At 40.7% G+C, this 17948-nt stretch overlaps 2 protein-coding genes and 1 long non-coding RNA gene across 4 annotated transcripts in view; 2 read left to right on the forward strand and 1 right to left on the reverse strand.

The window, feature by feature from the left end:
• Window positions 1-11781, reverse strand: part of LOC124798142 (synaptic vesicle membrane protein VAT-1 homolog-like) — a 159381-nt gene extending 147600 nt beyond the window's left edge. Inside the window, exon 1 of one of the 2 annotated variants that reach the window (XM_047261421.1) lies at window positions 11457-11781. In XM_047261421.1, coding sequence (XP_047117377.1) covers window positions 11457-11698 — 242 coding nt within the window. In that variant the 5' untranslated portion in view covers window positions 11699-11781. The remainder of the gene's footprint in view (window positions 1-11456) is intronic. The other variant, XM_047261420.1, reaches the window with a different exon arrangement.
• Window positions 11782-12325: 544 nt separating this feature from the next.
• The window catches only part of LOC124798267, a 47989-nt gene continuing 42366 nt past the window's right edge, over window positions 12326-17948 (forward strand). The window contains exon 1 of the long non-coding RNA XR_007016930.1: window positions 12326-12557. This is a non-coding gene — a long non-coding RNA (uncharacterized LOC124798267). The remainder of the gene's footprint in view (window positions 12558-17948) is intronic.
• On the forward strand, window positions 12551-14413 carry LOC124798266 (protein O-linked-mannose beta-1,4-N-acetylglucosaminyltransferase 2-like). Its single transcript, XM_047261591.1, has one exon. It carries the CDS (start codon window positions 12581-12583, stop codon window positions 14279-14281), a length of 1701 nt encoding a protein of 566 aa, XP_047117547.1. The 5' UTR covers window positions 12551-12580; the 3' UTR covers window positions 14282-14413.

A 17948-nucleotide genomic window follows, 5' to 3' on the forward strand; every position in this document is an offset into this window, starting at 1 on the left:
AAAACTGCAGACTGCGGAAACTGATGTTCTCAGTGCTGTTCACATCGAGGCGCCCGAAGACTGAGGACATGCGAACTTCCTTTGACAGTTCGCTGAAAAAACCAGCGGAATACGAATGCGCACCTGCGAATGCGAATAGAACACTGTTCGCTCGCCTATTTTTCACACAAGAGAGAAAGATTCCTTGCGTTAGTTTCTACGTAAACCGAGATTGACAGCCTGGTTTATCTTTTTCAAGATTTTAGACATGGCTGAAACAGCAACTGTTTAAATTCTTCACGGTAAATGATGACAGCCAAAACAGTTGCAGGATAAAGATTTATTAAAATTCTTGACTACGGTTTCGGTATATCTAAATATACCTTCATCATAAGTAAAATACCCTGAACAGGAAGACACTTTCATTAGCAAAAACTTAGCATCGGAAATGAGAAAGAAGAAACACTATACCTTAAGTGACCCTAAAATTACCAGAGAATTACAGGCACAAAAGCTGTCACTAAAATTACATCCTGCAATGGAGATTAATAAAACAATAGTGCCAAAGGCGTCGCCAGTAGTTAAAACAACCCCATTTATACAACATGATTATGGACAGAGGGTCGATGCAAACAGCTTAGCATCAGTACTTCGCCTATATCTGTATTGATGCTAAGCTGTTCGCATCAACCCTCTGTCCATAATCATGTTGTATAAATGGAGGTGATGTTTTAACTACTGACGACGCCTTTGGCACTATTGTTTTATTAATCTCCATTGCAGGATGCAATTTTAGTAAGTGACAAAGTTTTTGTGCCTGTAATTCTCTGGTAATTTTAGGGTTACTTAAGCTATAGTGTTTCTTCTTTCTCATTTTCGATGCTAAGTTGTTGCTAATGAAAGTGTCTTCGTGTTCAGGGTATTTTACTTCTGATGAAGGTATATTTAGATATACCGAAACCATGGTCAAGAGTTTTAATAAATCTTTATCCTGCAACTGTTTTGGCTGTTATTTACCGGGAATTATCTTTTTCAATTAATGTCAGATTCGAATTCTGCGCTGGCTTTTCACTTACCCGCCATTTGGGCAGCTCGAGTATTAATTTCGGCACTTCATCTACATGATTACTCTGCAATTCACATTTAAGTGCTTGGCAGAGGGTTCATCGAACCACAATCATACTATCTCTACCATTCCACTCCCGAACAGCGCGCGGGGAAAACTAACACCTAAACCTTTCTGTTCGAGCTCTGATTTCTCTTATTTTGATGATCATTCCTACCTATGTAGGTTGGGCTCAACAAAATATTTTCGCATTCGGAAGAGAAAGTTGGTGACTGAAATTTCTTAAATAGATCTCGCCGCGACGAAAAACTTCTTTGCTTTAATGACTTCCATCCCAACTCGCGTATCATATCTGCCACACTCTCTCCTCTATTACGTGAATTCAAAACGAGCTGCCCTTTTTTGCACCCTTTCGATGTCCTCCGTCAAACTCACCTGGTAAGGATCTCACACCGCGCAGCAATATTCTAACAGAGGACGAACGAGTGTAGCGTAAGCTGTCTCTTTAGTGGACTTGTTGCATCTTCTAAGTGTCCTGCCAATGAAACGCAACCTTTGGCTCGCCTTCCCTACAATATAATCTATGTGGTCTTTCCAACTGAAGTTGTTCGCAATTTTAACACCCAGGTACTTAGTTGAATTGACAGCCTTGAGAATTTTACTATTTATCGAGTAATCGAATTCCAACGGATTTCTTTTGGAACTCATGTGGATCACCTCACACTTTTCGTTATTTAGCGTCAACTGCCACCTGCCACACCATACAGCAATCTTTTCTAAATCGCTTTGCAACTGGTACTGATTTTCGGATGACCTTACTAGACGATAAATTACAGCATCATCTGCGAACAACCTAAAAACTGCTTAGATTGTCACCCAGGACATTTATATAGATCAGGAACAGCAGAGGTCCCAGGACGCTTCCCTGGGGAACACCTGATATTACTTCAATTTTGCTCGGTGATTTGCCGTCTGTTACTACGAACTGCGACCTCCCTGACAGGAAATCACGAATCCAGTCGCACAACTGAGACGATACCCCGTAGGCCCGCAGCTTGATTAGAAGTCGCTTGTGAGGAACGGTGCCAAAAGCTTTCCGGAAATCTAGAAATACGGAATCAACTTGAGATCCCCTGTCGGTAGCGGCCATTACTTCGTGCGAATAAAGAGCTAGCTGCGTTGCACAACAACGATGTTTTCTGAAGCCACGCTGATTACGTATCAATAGATCGTTCCCTTCGAGGTGATTCATAATGTTTGAATACAGTATATGCTCAAAAACCCTATTGCAAAGCGACGTCAAATTCACCTTCGCTCCCAACCAAGACCTCTGGCTATGCTACAGATGTCACCACAGCCAGATGTCTAGTACTACGCTGTAAGCCTGAAAGTTGCTTGTAAAATTTTTAAAATTGTTGTGTATAAAAATATAAAAGAGCGAATAAGATGGCATCTAACAGTGCCCTTTCCGCCACGCACTGTAAAATGGCATGTGGAGTAGCCATGTAAGTGAAGATGTAAGTAGGAGCTAGCGCGCTCAGAGCTGTGAATGTGTGGTCGTCGGGTAAAGCCGTCGGCCGCGCCTTACATGTGAACAGCTGATTTCCTTATGCTCGATAGAATGTGACCCCCTCCCCTACCCCGTTGCACGCACTCTCGCCGACCGTCCTGCTAATTCCAGAAAGGGGAAATTTTGGGTGGTCATCGCGAATCTGACCGGAGCCCTGAGGTGACAGCAACGCTGACCGCTAGAGCGCGCAGTCTGCGCGTTAACAGCTACAGGGTGGGAGGGAGTCAGGATATTCGGCGCGGTAGCGACAAACCCGCTCCTCCAGTCCCGGTGACGTGCGGGCAATCCACGCAGCGTGACTCACCGGCGCCGGACGATTCGCGCCGCATCGATTGGGGCACGCGTGACAGCTCACCTTCCACCGCCATCCCCCTTCCCTTCCGCTTTCACAAGGCGTGGCCGACGACGGTACCCGGTGACTATACATTCACAGCTCTGAGCGCGCTGGTTCATACTTGTATCTCCACTTACATGGCTACTCCACATGCCATTTTACAGTGCGTGGCGGAAAGGGCACTGTTCGACGCCATCTTACTCGCTCTTGTATTTTTACGCACAATTTTAAAAATTTTACAGCCAACTTTCAGGCTTAGAGCGTGGTACTGGACATCTGGCTGTGGTGACATCTGTAGCGTAGCCAGAGGTCTTGGTTGGGAGGGAAGGTGAATTTGGCTGTCAACTTGTGTGGCCAACGATATGAATGTGCGATATAGGTTGCAACAGACAGACCTAGGGCGCTGACTATGTTCGCGCCATATTTAATACTACGCCATATACAAACTCACAGCTCGTTTTGAGAACTAAAACTGCAAGGTAAATTCAGAATGCCTGCATTAGACGGGCAAGCCTTCGACTAGTACTTCGATGCACATATGTTACATAGACCGAAATGCAACAGGGTCCACTATGTATCTTACCAACTTAGCGGAGAATAAAACTAAGCTGCGTCACCGTGTTTTCAAAGAAAACCAGTACACTGTTTAAAAAAGAATTATAACCTTTGTATGACTGCTTATTAGAGTGTCTTGTAAAAGTCCGAAGCAAACTGGTCAAGAACTTTTCGAGATTTTTGGTGACAACGCTTGATTTGTTACGAGCGAGATCCCGGTACTGTGACCTTCCAGGAGGCTTTTTTTTAATTTACGCTTCGTTTCTGGGCATTTAAAAAGTGTGAATGTAACACTTGTTTTACATTGCTGCAGCAAAATCAAGCTATATAATCGCTCCAGTAGGTATACAAAAATGTGCATCTTCGAATGCAACATTGTTTATTTCTAAGCAGAAGAAATGTCGGCAATTTAAGACTTTGAACCATATTTACATTTTTATTCTATAGAATTTACATACTGAAATCTTACAGTCTGTGGCACATTAAAAATGGGGGTGCCGGAAAGTTACGTGTGAGGGCTGCCCGCGCGCCTTTGTGTGTGTATGTATATATATATGAGAGAGAGAGAGAGAGAGAGAGAGAGAGAGAGAGAGAGAAGACCGACCCTTGGCCCGCACTTTGTGCGAGCAAAATATAACACATTCGTGTAGTTACTGATTTTCCTTCTCATCCACACAGTGAACCAAAAATCAGACAAAATTGTTGAGTAGTTTAAGGGACTTTTGTCTGGTAGCTCATTATAGAGTAAGATGATTTGAGACGAAGGGCGCTCAACATCATAGTCATCAGCGCTGTGACGAAAAGTCAGCATGCCAATCTCATGGAAGAAAACAAAGTTGTAAAAACGTAATCTGGGGTAGAAGTTTTCTTCCACCATGTCAAGCTTGAAATCAGTTTGGGCCTATGAAGACACCAATGCGGCAATGTGTTCCATCCCTGGCTGTGTATTTGGAGGTTTGATAGATCCAGATCCTTTGAACAGTATCACGTACCCAAATGGCTAGGTCGCAAGGGGCCGATTCCTGAACAGCCATTCAATGTTGGGTTGGACCACTGCACCAAATGTCAATGACTGAGGTGACGCTGAGATTTTTTAGGGCCTGTCGAGCCAAAAGCATATGTCGCCAAATCCAGAGTGGTGGTTCACCAGCCTCTGCACACAGACTAAGAACAGGGCTAGTCCAAAAGGCTCTAGTCTATATCCGAATGCCCTCATGGTGGACAGCATCTAACATCTTGAGGTAGGAAATACAGGCTGATCTCTAGACCACGCTGCCATAATCTAAACGTTATTGAACAAATACCTAATAAAATTGGAGGCAGGACCTGTCGGCTCCTCATGCTTTTCACTAAGGTATTTCAAATATTCAATGTCTACAAGTCCTTATTTGTAGGTCTTTCAGGTGAGGGTGTCAAGTTAATTTTGAGTCAAATAATAAACCTAAAAGGCCTACAGTTTCCTGAAAACGTAAAATACTGTCCCTTGGTGACGCCTGCGGGCTGAGGATGACACGGCGACCGGTCGGTACCGATGGGTCCGCCAAGGCCTGCGAACGGTGTCCAGAGCAGTTTGTACATTTCGGAGGAAGGGTACAAGAATTGCCTGATTCGTGAGCTGAGCGTCCACAATTTCCACATGTAGCCCTCCCATTACACCCCACACTGGTATGGCCAAATCTGACATTTGAAACATCACATTGTGCTAGGAACAAACGAGCAAACCTTAAGACGGAAGTAGCCTGCAAGGATGTGTTCAAGTATTTCTGGAGTACGAAAAGTTAGAATAAATGTGGAAAATTTTTCTAATTTGGCATTGATCCCTCATAATTCTGCACTTCTATGATATCCTTGTTTTTCCTTTTTCATATAGCTCTGCAGGGTCCATCTCCATTATATTCGAGCAGGTATCTACGCCTTTACTAAAGTTAAGGGCGTTATGCAACTCAGCCTCGATTGGGCAGTCACCTAAGGCCTTACATCCCAGAAACTTAGATATTTGGTTTGAATTAGCAGTTTTATTTAGAAGTGTTTCATTACGAAATCATTTGACACTTTATAGGGACCCAGCAATATCCTCCAATGCCTTGTGAATATAGAAAGGGGATATCTTCTCAAAGCTTCCCCCTGTTCTTTTAATTACAATGAAAGTTATGGCACACTAGTGCCCTGCTATCATTCTGAGACTACTTCTCAGGAGGAGTGACCAATCGAGCTCTTTGATGAGTGGGTGAAGGTACTACCTGAGGGTACAACCACACCATCAGAAGTAGTGGTTTGATGAGATCATTCCATAGGGATCCCACGAGACGCTACGCAAACAACCGTCGACCCAGGCAGAGCCCTGCATACGGCAGGTGCCACAGAGGTTGCCTAATAGTGATGTTTTACCTCAACAGCCATTCACCTCATCAGCATGTAGCACACTGAGGTTGAGGGTTTTTTTCCATAAAGGTATGTACCTTCCTGGCGGTCCAGGTGGTGAAGGCAAGGCCCCCATTCTTTGAAACACAGAACATTCCACTGCCACACTGCACGGTGGTCGCTGAAGCATGGCCGGAGATTATGGTAACATAACTAGTGTCACTTACCAGTCCCCAGTTTAGGAACATGGAGTCACCAAACCTGTACCCAGCAACTGAATGCTGAGCCCCTGGGAGTTCGTTAGAGCAAAAGTTGTCTCAGTTAACTGTTTCCATAAGAACACTTATGAGATACCTGTAAATCAAAATGTACAACAAAACAGGTGTACAGATGCAAAATCACTGATGTGGTCACCGCAGTCGTGTCGCTGTTCCATTACATTTAGTGAATACACGAGGGTTCATTACTAAACCTATTCATACTGCCGTGAACCAACGCATAATACTGAGAAAACCAGAGACTGAACCGAGAGTACTGAATGCAAGTTTGACATCAGAGAAAAATGGGCAGTACTCGCAACAGCAAGCAGCGTGTTTGAGTGGAGCAAGTTTGTTCCCAAATATATACAGTGTATTCCGTTAACATTTGCACTACTGTGCAGATATTTTCAGTGCAGTAATGGCACGAAGATAAATGGGAGAGAAAAGTAAGAAATTAGATGAAAAATTGGGGCCTGCTCCAACGAAGCATTAGAGATACTAAAATATTCCGAAAAAAATATTTGAAGAATTTCCTTGTATGCGAAGTAATGTGGCCGAGTGTTCTAATGTACCAAGTATACTACCTTTTTTTCGCAGCCCACCAAGTGCTATAGGCCCTCTGTTCCTGATCTACATAAATGATTTAGGAGACAATCTGAGCAGGCCTCTGTAGGTAATGCTATCATTTACCGCCATATGAAGCCCCCAAGTTGATCAAAACGAACTGCGAAATGATTCAGACAAGATATATTTGTAGTGGAAAATGTTGCAATTTACTCTAAATCGTGAAAAGTGTGGAGTCATCCACACGAGCACTAAAAAGAATCCGCTAAATTTCAGTTATACGATGAATTATAAATCTAAAGGCTTTAAACTCAACTAAATAATTAAGGATGAAAATTACGAATAACTTAAATTGGGACGATCACATAGATAATGATGTGGGGAAAACAAACCAAAGACCACGATATACTGACATAACACTTAAATTTAAGAGGTCTGCTTACACTACGCTTGTCTATCCTCTTCTGGAGTGTTGCTGTGTGGTGTGAGAACCTCATCGGATAGGATCGACGGAGGACTTAGAAAAAGTTCAAAGAAGGGCAACTCGTTTTGAATGATCGCGAAATAAGGGAGAGAGTGACACCGATATGATACAAGGATTGGCATGGCAGCCATTAAAAGTGTTTTCCGCTGCAGCAGGATCTTATGAAATTTCAATCACCAACTTTCTCTTCAGAGTGAATATTTTTTTGCGCCCATCTACATAGGGAGAAATAATAAAATAATATGAATCGGAGCTGGCACCGAATTATTCCCGCGCGCTGTTCGAGAGTGGTATGGTAGAGAAGTACCTTAAAAGTGATTCAATGGACCCTCCACCAAGTACTTAATTGTGTATTGCAGAGTAATCACGTAGATTTAGAATGGAGAGCGAACACAAGACTGCTTTTACGCCTCTGTACAAGCTTAATGAAGAATGTTCTTAGTTTCCTTAAGTCGTTTTGGAATCGTATGGCATCTTTCCATGTGTATCAGTTAAGATTATTAGCACTTTTGTTACACAGACGCCACTCACACGGCCGTTGTCATACCGTCTCCTTATTAGTCCGTCCTGATATAGGGCCCACACACTTGGCAGCAGTGAAAAAATATACACAATGTGTTTTGCAGACATTCTTTTGTAGTCTACCGTTTCCCGTATTCTGCCAATCTGTCACTTGCTTCCCCTACAACTGAGCCAGCGTCTTTTCCAAGAGCGGACCCAGGAAGCCCAGCCACACAATTCAGTATCAGTTTGAAGGAAGTCAGAACATGCGAGTGTTTCCTAGAAGAAAGTCGTTCCAAAGCCATCTAAACTTGCGCCACTCTTCTCCTTACAGCTGCAAATGCCAGATTGATGTTCTCAGACCAACTTGCGTTCTACAAGCCACAACAAAACTGCTAATGTAAGTACAAAATGTTTGATTTAACTGAAAAAGACGACTGTGACCGCAAACTATCACAGTATGTACAAATCTCCCACGAACCACACTGTGTTTAATTAAATGGTACACACCTATTGTGCGTGGTAGCCTTGTTATGCTCGGTGATCAATTCTTCGTTATTTTGTAAGTAATCTTTCACAAAACTAACGAGTTGTTGCCGCCCCTTCACTGTGCATCACAGCATACCTCCTTGTGGAACTTCCTGTAAAATTGAAGTGCGCGCTGGACCAAAACCAGAACACTACCTTTCGCGGCCACCTCATGTTGAGATGGTAAGACCATCCCCAGGGAACCCAACTGTTCGAGGCCTAATACGTTCCAGTTTGTATGTATGACTGGAAATATTTTTTCCTTCGAACTTATTTATTGCGAAAATCAGATTAGACATTTCGCAATCAGACGTTCCTATCTTCAAACAACTGTAAATGACGCTCTGAGTAGAATAAACAATGTTTTTCTTACTCTTATGGTTTCTCTCCATAGAGAGACACGTGGATGCTATCCTCTAGTTTTGACCTCCAAATTCTCGACCATTCAGTGCAGCCTTTACAGTGTCCTGGAGTTTAACTCTCACGATTCAGATATCCATCGCAGCATAATTTGAAAACCCAGATAAATACCAGTTGGAATGAAAATACATTTGGCATAATGAACTGGTATCTGACAACCCCCCTACTAATCACGTCGATAGCGTAAAAAATATTTCAAGAAGTTTCTAAAGAGTATATAAAATGAATAATTCGGAAACAGTATGGCCGATTCATTCACTGCGCTGTTTCTCCAAAGAGTGCTAGTCGAACAAAGATATTTTATATAACTTTAGAAAGTGAGACAGATACTGACGGATAAACCGGTGGGGAGGGAGTCGTCTGCAACAATCTTCCATGACCCAGTTGAAAATTATCCGCGAAAGACAAGCCATCTGAATATAGTTAAATTTGTTATTAATGGGAGATTCCTGCTTGATTTAAATTATTTTGAGTTACTACAGTATTCTTAATGTCTTCCGCCAAGAATTTTCCTTGCGCTGCTCTAGTTCATAACTTACTGGTTTCACGACGCACTACCTCAACTGCAACACCATTTCCCAATCGTCATAATGCAGGTGACAAACGCTTGGAAGTAGAGAATTTAACATAACGCAGGTGATAATTTCTCCTTTCAAGACTACTGGAAAACCTATTCCTACACTAATTTATCGCGTCATGTTATCAATACAGACAGCAGCCGTCCCTGGTATGATTATTTAGACATTGAATACTTTTTTCATCCCGCAAGCTGCAAATGTTCCTATCTGTACAGCTGTTACATTATTACATTGGGTTTACTAATGGTCCAACACGACGTATAATATATGGAGTCAGACGAAGCGAGCACTGGTTAAGATACTGGATTTGCAATAAGCAGGACGGATGTCTGGACATCCCCACACGATCATTCAGATTAAGGTTTTCCGTTGTTTCTCAAAATCGCATAAAGCACGAGCCGCAACAGTCCCTTTGAGAAGGATGTGGGCACTTTGCTCCCTCACCATCCTAGCGCAAACGAATCTTTCTGTTGTTCACGTCGACGGGACGCTTCACACCAAACATTTTTTTACTCAGCGTCAGACCAGATGAGCACTCATTATCTACAGCCACTGTTTCTACTTTAATGTCTTATTAGTTTTTGGACACGTTAAGTATGTAAAGATATTATGCAATCCAATTCCATTCTTCCGCATGCGGTGCAAGTCACCGACACATACTTTCGAGAAAATTGCTTTCCTTCGTCGAGTAATCGTTACACATTCTGCAAAAGTATCCTCCTGACAGATTAAAACTGTTTCCCGGGCCGGAACATAAATCCTGAATCTGCCTTAGTCAATACGCTCATACCGAGCTGAGTTACCAAGGATGACTCATGACCATCCCTCACAGCTATTCCGCCAGTGTCCCCTCCCACACAGCGTACACCCCGATGCTGACTGAAAATCAATTCTGTATTTTGAAATACTAATTTTAGCACATTATCATACATTCTCAGTCTTTCTTTATAGGCAAGAATATTTTCTTAAGTAAACCGATGGCTGAAGTTTGGCAAAACGACTTTAGTATGGGGTGTAAACCGTGGATCCCACACATCAAGGGAAGGTTAATGAGTGCCACCAACAGAACCACGCCTAAATGAAGGCGTTATCAGCTTTGTTTCCCTAAAGCACTGCAGATGTGTTGATAGACGATGTCGGAACAATGTTCCTTCCCTAGTGGATTTCGTATCAGCGGTCCATTCGATCATATTTCTCCTTTGACATTTCCCATCACGAAAATGAAGTCCCGACTCCGCCTTAAGATATTCTAAGTCTTAGCTCAGGTGGTATAATTTCTGGGCTCTTAATAATATAAAGTTGCTGTAAGATGAAACACTACTAGCAGCGCTAGTTTAATAATATTTTAACATGTTCAAATGATACCAGAATTCTACCAAGTTTATCCATCTGTGCGATGAATATTCCTTCGTTGTCATGCCGCTTGGGTACACGTATTTTACATTTGATGGTGAATAGCAGATGAGTCACCGTTTCGATATGACGGCCTCCGCTAGCTGCCGTAATAGAATCCTTTAGACGGAACTGCTTACTATCTTTATTTCCTTTCTAATCTGGTATTAACGCAAACAACCGCGAAAAACCAAATGCTACAACAAATCAGCTAAACGTCAAATTGCCTGTGCTCTAGATACTTCAAAACATTCAATTTTAATAGACGCAGACCTTCGTGACAATCCAGTTTCAGCAAGCCAGGAATATGTGATTCAGTTTAAATGTACTTTCTCGACGACAGAACACTTCCTGCTGCCACTGAAATCGAGAATAACACGCTATACATCCCCTCATCCACGGATGCGAGAGAAACTTGTTGAATGAGAAAGCCATCCCGCATGGCATACAGGCTTCACGCAGAAGAGAACATGTATTGATCGGGCAAGGCGCCACACCCTTCACAAGTTGACCTGCGTCCCATCTTTAGTGCGATTTCCTTCAAAAATATTTTTTTAAAAAAATCATGATTTTAAAAAAGTAATTCCATGCCTGCTATAACTAACCTGTTGTACTGCGGAACCGGCGCCACCTGTTGAGACTGCTGGACAACGGCTAACAAATTAGGCACTTCCCATATGGTTTACAACATTCTTTATGATAGGAAATATAATCCAGCTTACAGTAATTCTAAGCGAGGAAACATGTGTCAGAGGGAAACGTGCTTTTCAGAATACTCCGAACAAACCAAATGGTAAAAGAAAAGCATGAACAAAGGCACAGCTGCTAACAGTGCCGCTTACGAAAAATTGAAGTTTTACTCACCAGGCCTTGACGCGGATCAGGATTTCGCCTTCGCCGAGTGTTGGCTCTGGTTTCTTCAAAACCTTTACTGACTTTAAGCCACCGAAACCTGTCAGAACAACTGCTCTCATTTCTTTCGGTGGCTGTTCTGGAGCCTTTTCCGTGGATTCGGCTTCATCGCTAGCTGCAGGAGCTTCCGCCTGAGACTCAGGTTTCTCCTGAGCCTTCTCTTCAGTCGGCTTATTCTCGGGCTGATCAGACATGATGAATCCAAGAAAGATGCTGGAGAACTGTCACTCTCAAACCGGCCCGCTAAGCGACAAGATAGGAAGTGGTGGCACGGAGCCAAGTATTAACAGGTGCCGGCGCCCCACCACTCCCACACTGCGCGAGGCAAAATAGTTCAGAGTTCTACATACAAATTCGTTTAAAGTTAAACTTGATTATATAAATTTAGGACTTTTTATAAATCGTTATTATATGTTAGATTCTTTTTATTCAATACTAACGCGAGTAGTGTTATAAAGTTGCGCATTAATATTATACTTCGATATATCGCTTTCGCTTTTCAACGCGCGATTCTCATCATGCAACAAGCGCAAAAACGTCGAATACGCAGTATATAAATTGGAAAACTATAGTTCTGATGAAATTATAATAAATACGAAGTTCTAAGACACTGGGTAGACAAATATTCAGAGGAAATATAGTGGCATTAGTTTTTTCATTTGTTATGGACAGTTCTTCTATAATTAAATTCATAATAATATATAGTTCATAATTAAAATAAAAATTCTAATATTTTATCCTTATTTTATCGTTTTTACCAAAAAAATCCGAAGTAGTAAAATTTGGCTTAACTGTGATGTAGTGCAGAGATGTTAGTGAAATAACATAAAGATGTGAAGGGCAGTGGCTGGTGGCTGTGTGCTGTTTCTGTTGTTTGTAAACATGAATAGCTTCATAATGTGTTTATGTATTGTGTTCCAAGCTGTTTGCAAAAATGACACGTATTTACAGGAGCTGGCTTTTGGAATATTCTGTGGTGAAAGATTTGTAATTAAGGCAGTTACGAACACTGTATTTCATAAGAGGGACATGCGCTGAAACTGTTGTCTGAAGGTAAAATAAAACTGAAATGTAAAATGATGTTGCTTCATTTAAGTGCAGTTGCTGTTACAGTTGCAATGTATTTTTATGTATTAAACGAGGACTTCCACATGACGTGGTGTGAGCTAATGTCATGCACTCGTACTGAAAAAACTGATCAGCACATTGTCAATGGTTCATCTGTTTGGTGTACTTTCACAGAGCATGGTAAACGGTTGTGCAGTTTTAAGAACTTGTATTTTAAGCCACAGGAAAATTTATTTTTGTTTTTGCTCAACGAGGATTCAGTTGTCTCTGGTATTGGAAGAAAAGAGGATCTCAAGAGTTTTGACGCCTCAGCGGTCTTAAATCACAACCGATTCCATCTTCAAATAGTTCCAGTTTCCGCAGATGATAACATTATTGGAAGAAACTTAAGCTTTCTTGATTCAGTGTTCGCTCTGTGGCGGTTCAAAATGGACAATATCATGCATGTTTTGCATGACGATTTACTGCCCCTTTATTACACATACTCACATATATGCAACGGTGACATAGAACTATGTCGTGAAAAGTATAGATTGTTTTTCGTAGATGGTGGTGGAATAGGTACATTGCATGAATGGTACAAATTGTTTTCTACCAAAGAACCTATCCAAGCAACGGAACTGAAATCTCATGACGTGATCTGTTTCATTCATTGTCATGTGGGGCTTGTTTCAAACACTCTGTGGTACCAGTACGGGTTTGGGCGGCCCCAAGGACCCATTAAAAATCTCAATCTACATGGCCATTTGTTATTACAGTTTTCTGCTTTCATTAAGAAAAAATTAAATCTATCGTCTGTTAAGAAGTCAGAAAGGCAAAAGCAGGGTGTTTTGCTTAGTAGACAAATAAACCGCCGGATTTTGAATGAAATGGAGCTGATAAACTCAATGAAACAAACATATAATTCCATTTTTCATTATGAAAGTCTCAGAATTGACAAATTAGATTTGTCCACAAATGACACAAAGACATTAGTGTCACTTATATATAATTCAGACATTGTTATTGGGATGCATGGCTCAGCTATGATCCTTTGCCTTTTTGTGAAGCCAGGGGCTTTGGTTATTGAAATCTTTCCCTTTGGTATTAATCCTGATTATGTTTCACCAGTAAAGGGCCTTAGCAAGGTTGCTGGTTCATTTTTCAATTATTTCCAGTGGGTTAATGAAAAAGAAAATAATTCCTTTCCAAATGAGAATGCACACCAATTACATGGTGGTATCAGCCACTTGTCAGAAGGAGAAAAGGCGTATATTAGAAGTATCAAGGAAGTGCCTGCTGTTGAATGCTGTCATAATACAGTCTATTTATATCGTATGTTCCAGGATACTGTTGTTGGTCAAGAATTTCTAGCCTTATTTTCAAAAGCTATCCTGAAACACAATAGTTCTGCACATACTACATCTGGCACAAAGGAAAATTTAATTGAACACTGGTACTTCCCTGCTCAAGTAAGAAATTTAACATGTGTAGTTAATAATCAGAAAATTGCTGTCAAATGGATGACACCTCTTAATGTGAAGACTAATCATAAGTATGAAATAACTTTATCAAGTGGAGATTGGCACTTGTCAGTTACAGCAGAAAAAACAGATGTATTAGCCACAGTCCCACAAAAGGCAAAAATGAAAACTATACAGGTGTGGGTAAAATGCATAGCTCAAGGTGTTGAGAGCTCAGATGCATACACTGAATGTAGCAATGGATGATTTTTGTCATTACATTGCTTCATTGAAAATAGTTGACTGTTTTTCATATTCAGATGATTCATGCCAGCACTGTATGGATTGTATCCTTTTTTGGTAATATTTATGGTATATTACATAAAGGAGCCCAGTTCATTGAATTTTGGCAGCTTTTTTAGAGTTTTTTGGTCATAAAGTTATGCAATTTTCATACAGTTTCATCTATAAATTAATATTTCCCAAATTACTTTTTTTTTTTAGAAACTTTTGTGTGCAGTGAGCAATACATATTACATGAAATGTCTGGAATTTACTTGTTTTTTATATACTCTTCAAAATATAAGCATATTGTTGCACTCATGAATGCTGACAGAAAAATAAAAAAGCATCTGCAGAGTTATATACAGAGTTTTAATGTTTCCAAAATAATAATAATTGTTTTTGTTTTTAGGTTCACATATTGTGATAAGTGTTGAAATATGGACAAACACAAGTATAATTGTAATTTATACACACATAATTTGTCCAGTGAAAAATAAGATTGCCTCACTAGTGTATATTAAATAAGCAAATACTGGTGTCTCAAAATATCTGTACAGGTCGTGACTTAGAGGAAAAGAACCTGTCGGGAGCAAGATCATTTTAGACAATTCAGATACTGAAGATCAAAATTTTACACTTTTGGTGCCAGGTTAATGACATTACACTTGACTAGAAATGAGATATAAATAATAAACTCAGCAAATATCAGTTTATGTGTAGAACAAAAGGAGACATGCTAAGAAAGTAAACAGCATGAGAAATAAGTTTTACAAAACTGTGCCTGTCCTAATGCTTGCATACTGCTGTGAAACTTGATTGTTGACAGATAAAGACACAACAAAAATCTGAACTTTAGAAATGAAGTTTCTGAGAAGAGTAGCTAGCCCTAAATAATAATAAAATCAGAGTAAACGGATAACACACACGCACACACACACACACACACACACACACACACACACACACGCACGCATATATAAAGAATGGTATAAGCAAAGATAAATAAACAGAGTCACATAGATGAACAGGTGTCGCAAGACCTTTAAAAAAGATAGAAAGATATGGGATAGTATGCATCTTGAATGACAGAGGACAGCAGCAACATTTTGTAAAATTATAAGGGATGGTAAAATGATATTCTTATATGATAAATGAATACATTACACCACACAAAATATGGGAGATATTCAAATTAGTCTAATATTTATGCAATCATCTTGTTATCTTTGAGATGGAGCAAACATTTTTAGAGATGTCCATGCCATGGTTATATTACACCCTGGTTAACCCAAATTTTGTATCTAATTCTTTGCATACATGACCAACTCTGTCCACATCCACAACAATTACTTCTTTTCACGGCAGAGCTAGAATCATACATGCAAAACACTACAAGTGTTTGCATGGTTCATTCTTTTGCTGATTCATGAGTGATGTAAAGGAATCCTTTTCAATGTATCGAAATCCTAAATCACTTGTCAGGTGCACATTCATTGCTGACACCTTTATGACCCTGGCCTAGGTTTTAGACACTTTGATATAATTCATCCACAAACTCTTCATCTTATCTCCAATCTATTTCACTTGGTCCATGTCTGTTCAGCTAGCAACTTTCTACTTCATTATCTCCATATTTATACTTGCCACCCCTGTCTTAGTCTCGCCATCTGTGGGCAATGTATTTTTACTGATGAGCACTCCTTCTTCCAGTAAGTTGAAACCAATGCTGTGGTCGCCAAGACAGGCATTTCTTCAGTAAACATTGTACACAGACAAATACCTTTTGCCATAATTCTCTAATATTCCTAAAACTCCACCAGAGTAGCAATCCCTCACTACCATTTTGATGTGAAACAACTGAAATACATTCTCCACCAAGAGTCTGACTACCTATCAGCATGCATGCAAGTGAGAAGTATTCTTCTGAAAATCCATTCTACACCTCTCAGAGCAGTACTCTAGTACCTGCTCAGCATACACAATATTGCTCATACTTGCATTGCTTCTGCTTCCAAGCCATTAACACAGTAATCATTTCCATGTTAAGGATGTTGATAATGGAAGGAATTAAGGCACTGGAAGGAGGAACTAGTGGTCAACAAGCACATAAACAGAATTCCAAATGTTGCTAAGCTATTCATTTTCACTGAATAGAACTTCAGCTTTAAAGTGAAACATGATCTAAAACACTGAGTAAATTGTGTAACAAAAACAGAAAAAATGAGACGCACTCGAAATACCTTCATTTACCTTGCAAATAATCATCATTGGCTACAATACCCCCTGGAAAGATGATGAAACTGTTGGGAATTATTAGTGAAAGCTTTTTTCAGTCTAGGTGAAAGAAATGATGACACACATCTTTGGATATCCACTGAAATACGATACAGACAGATCTACACAGTAGCCATTTTGGTTTACCATGTACTGCATTGATAGATCAGGTCTCACTCCACAGTGATATTGCTTTGCAGATAATATTATGAGAAGGAAAGTTGCCACTCACCTTATAGCAGAGATTCTGAGTCGCAGATAGTCACAACAAAAAGACTCTCACAATTATCATTTCGTTGTGCCTATCTGCGACTCAGCATCTCCACTATATGGTGAGTGGCAATTTTCCTTCTCATAATAATTGTTAAATTCCATCCCAGATTTTCCATTGTTTGCAGATAAGATGGAGCTTGCATATATTCATGAAATCTCTGACAATTTGCATTCATTTTCTCAAACACTTGTCAGCAAATATTTCAGCACAAATGGGGAACAGGTCTTCTACAAACATCAAAAAAAGTTTTGCAACACCCGGTTCCTAGAACTCCTGAAGACAGACGTTGACTACGGATATTGTATCACAGACACAGTCCCTTTGACTGTTCAGAGATGTCACAAAACCTGCCCAAAGATGTAAACAACCATGCATGAGCAGTGCCTATTAGATGCAGAGGGTCCGACAGCCGATCAGTTCCGGTCATTCCATCAGGAAGGAGGTACACATCTCATGTTGTCTGTAGTTCAGCCATCGTGTCCGTACTGTTACTTTGTGCCAGGGAGGGCTCTCAACAAGGGAAGTGTCCAGGCATCTCAGAGTGGACCAATGCGATGTTGTTCGGACATGGAGGAGATACAGAGAAAGAGGAACTGTCAATGATATGCCTCACTAAGGCCGCCCAAGGGCTGCTACTGCAGTGGATGATGGCTACCTATGGATTATGGCTCGGAGGAACCCTGATAACAATGCCACCATGTTGATTGATTGATTTTAACAGGGTAGCTAAAACAGCTTAGGTCTGACCCGCCACTGCCCACACCAAAACTAGGTTTATTGTGTGGTATCATTCCCTGTATATCTAGTAAAGCCAATGAGTGCCCTTAAATAGTGCAAGGAATCCCTCTCCCAGTTTTTTTTAGACACAATTTCTTCAGGCCTAGTTGTCCTGAAGATTCTGTACCTTTTACTCTCCAGTGCCATGCATTCAAAGATTAGGTGTGATGCAGTTTCTTCACCCACATCACAGATCCTACATTTAGGGTCCTCTTCCATTATACCCATTGTGGGTAGCTGCTTTTTGAAATTTTCTTGACCGGTCATCAGTCCAGTCATGAGTTTGATTGCTTTCCTGTTCAATCCCAGGATTACAGAGCTTCT

This window comes from Schistocerca piceifrons, chromosome 5 (genome assembly GCF_021461385.2).
Source record: "Schistocerca piceifrons isolate TAMUIC-IGC-003096 chromosome 5, iqSchPice1.1, whole genome shotgun sequence".
Lineage (NCBI taxonomy): Eukaryota > Metazoa > Arthropoda > Insecta > Orthoptera > Acrididae > Schistocerca > Schistocerca piceifrons.

Bases quoted from the DNA above. Each gene is read 5' to 3' on its own strand.
- LOC124798266 (XM_047261591.1), top strand. From the start codon at position 12,581: ATGATGTTGCTTCATTTAAGTGCAGTTGCTGTTACAGTTGCAATGTAT.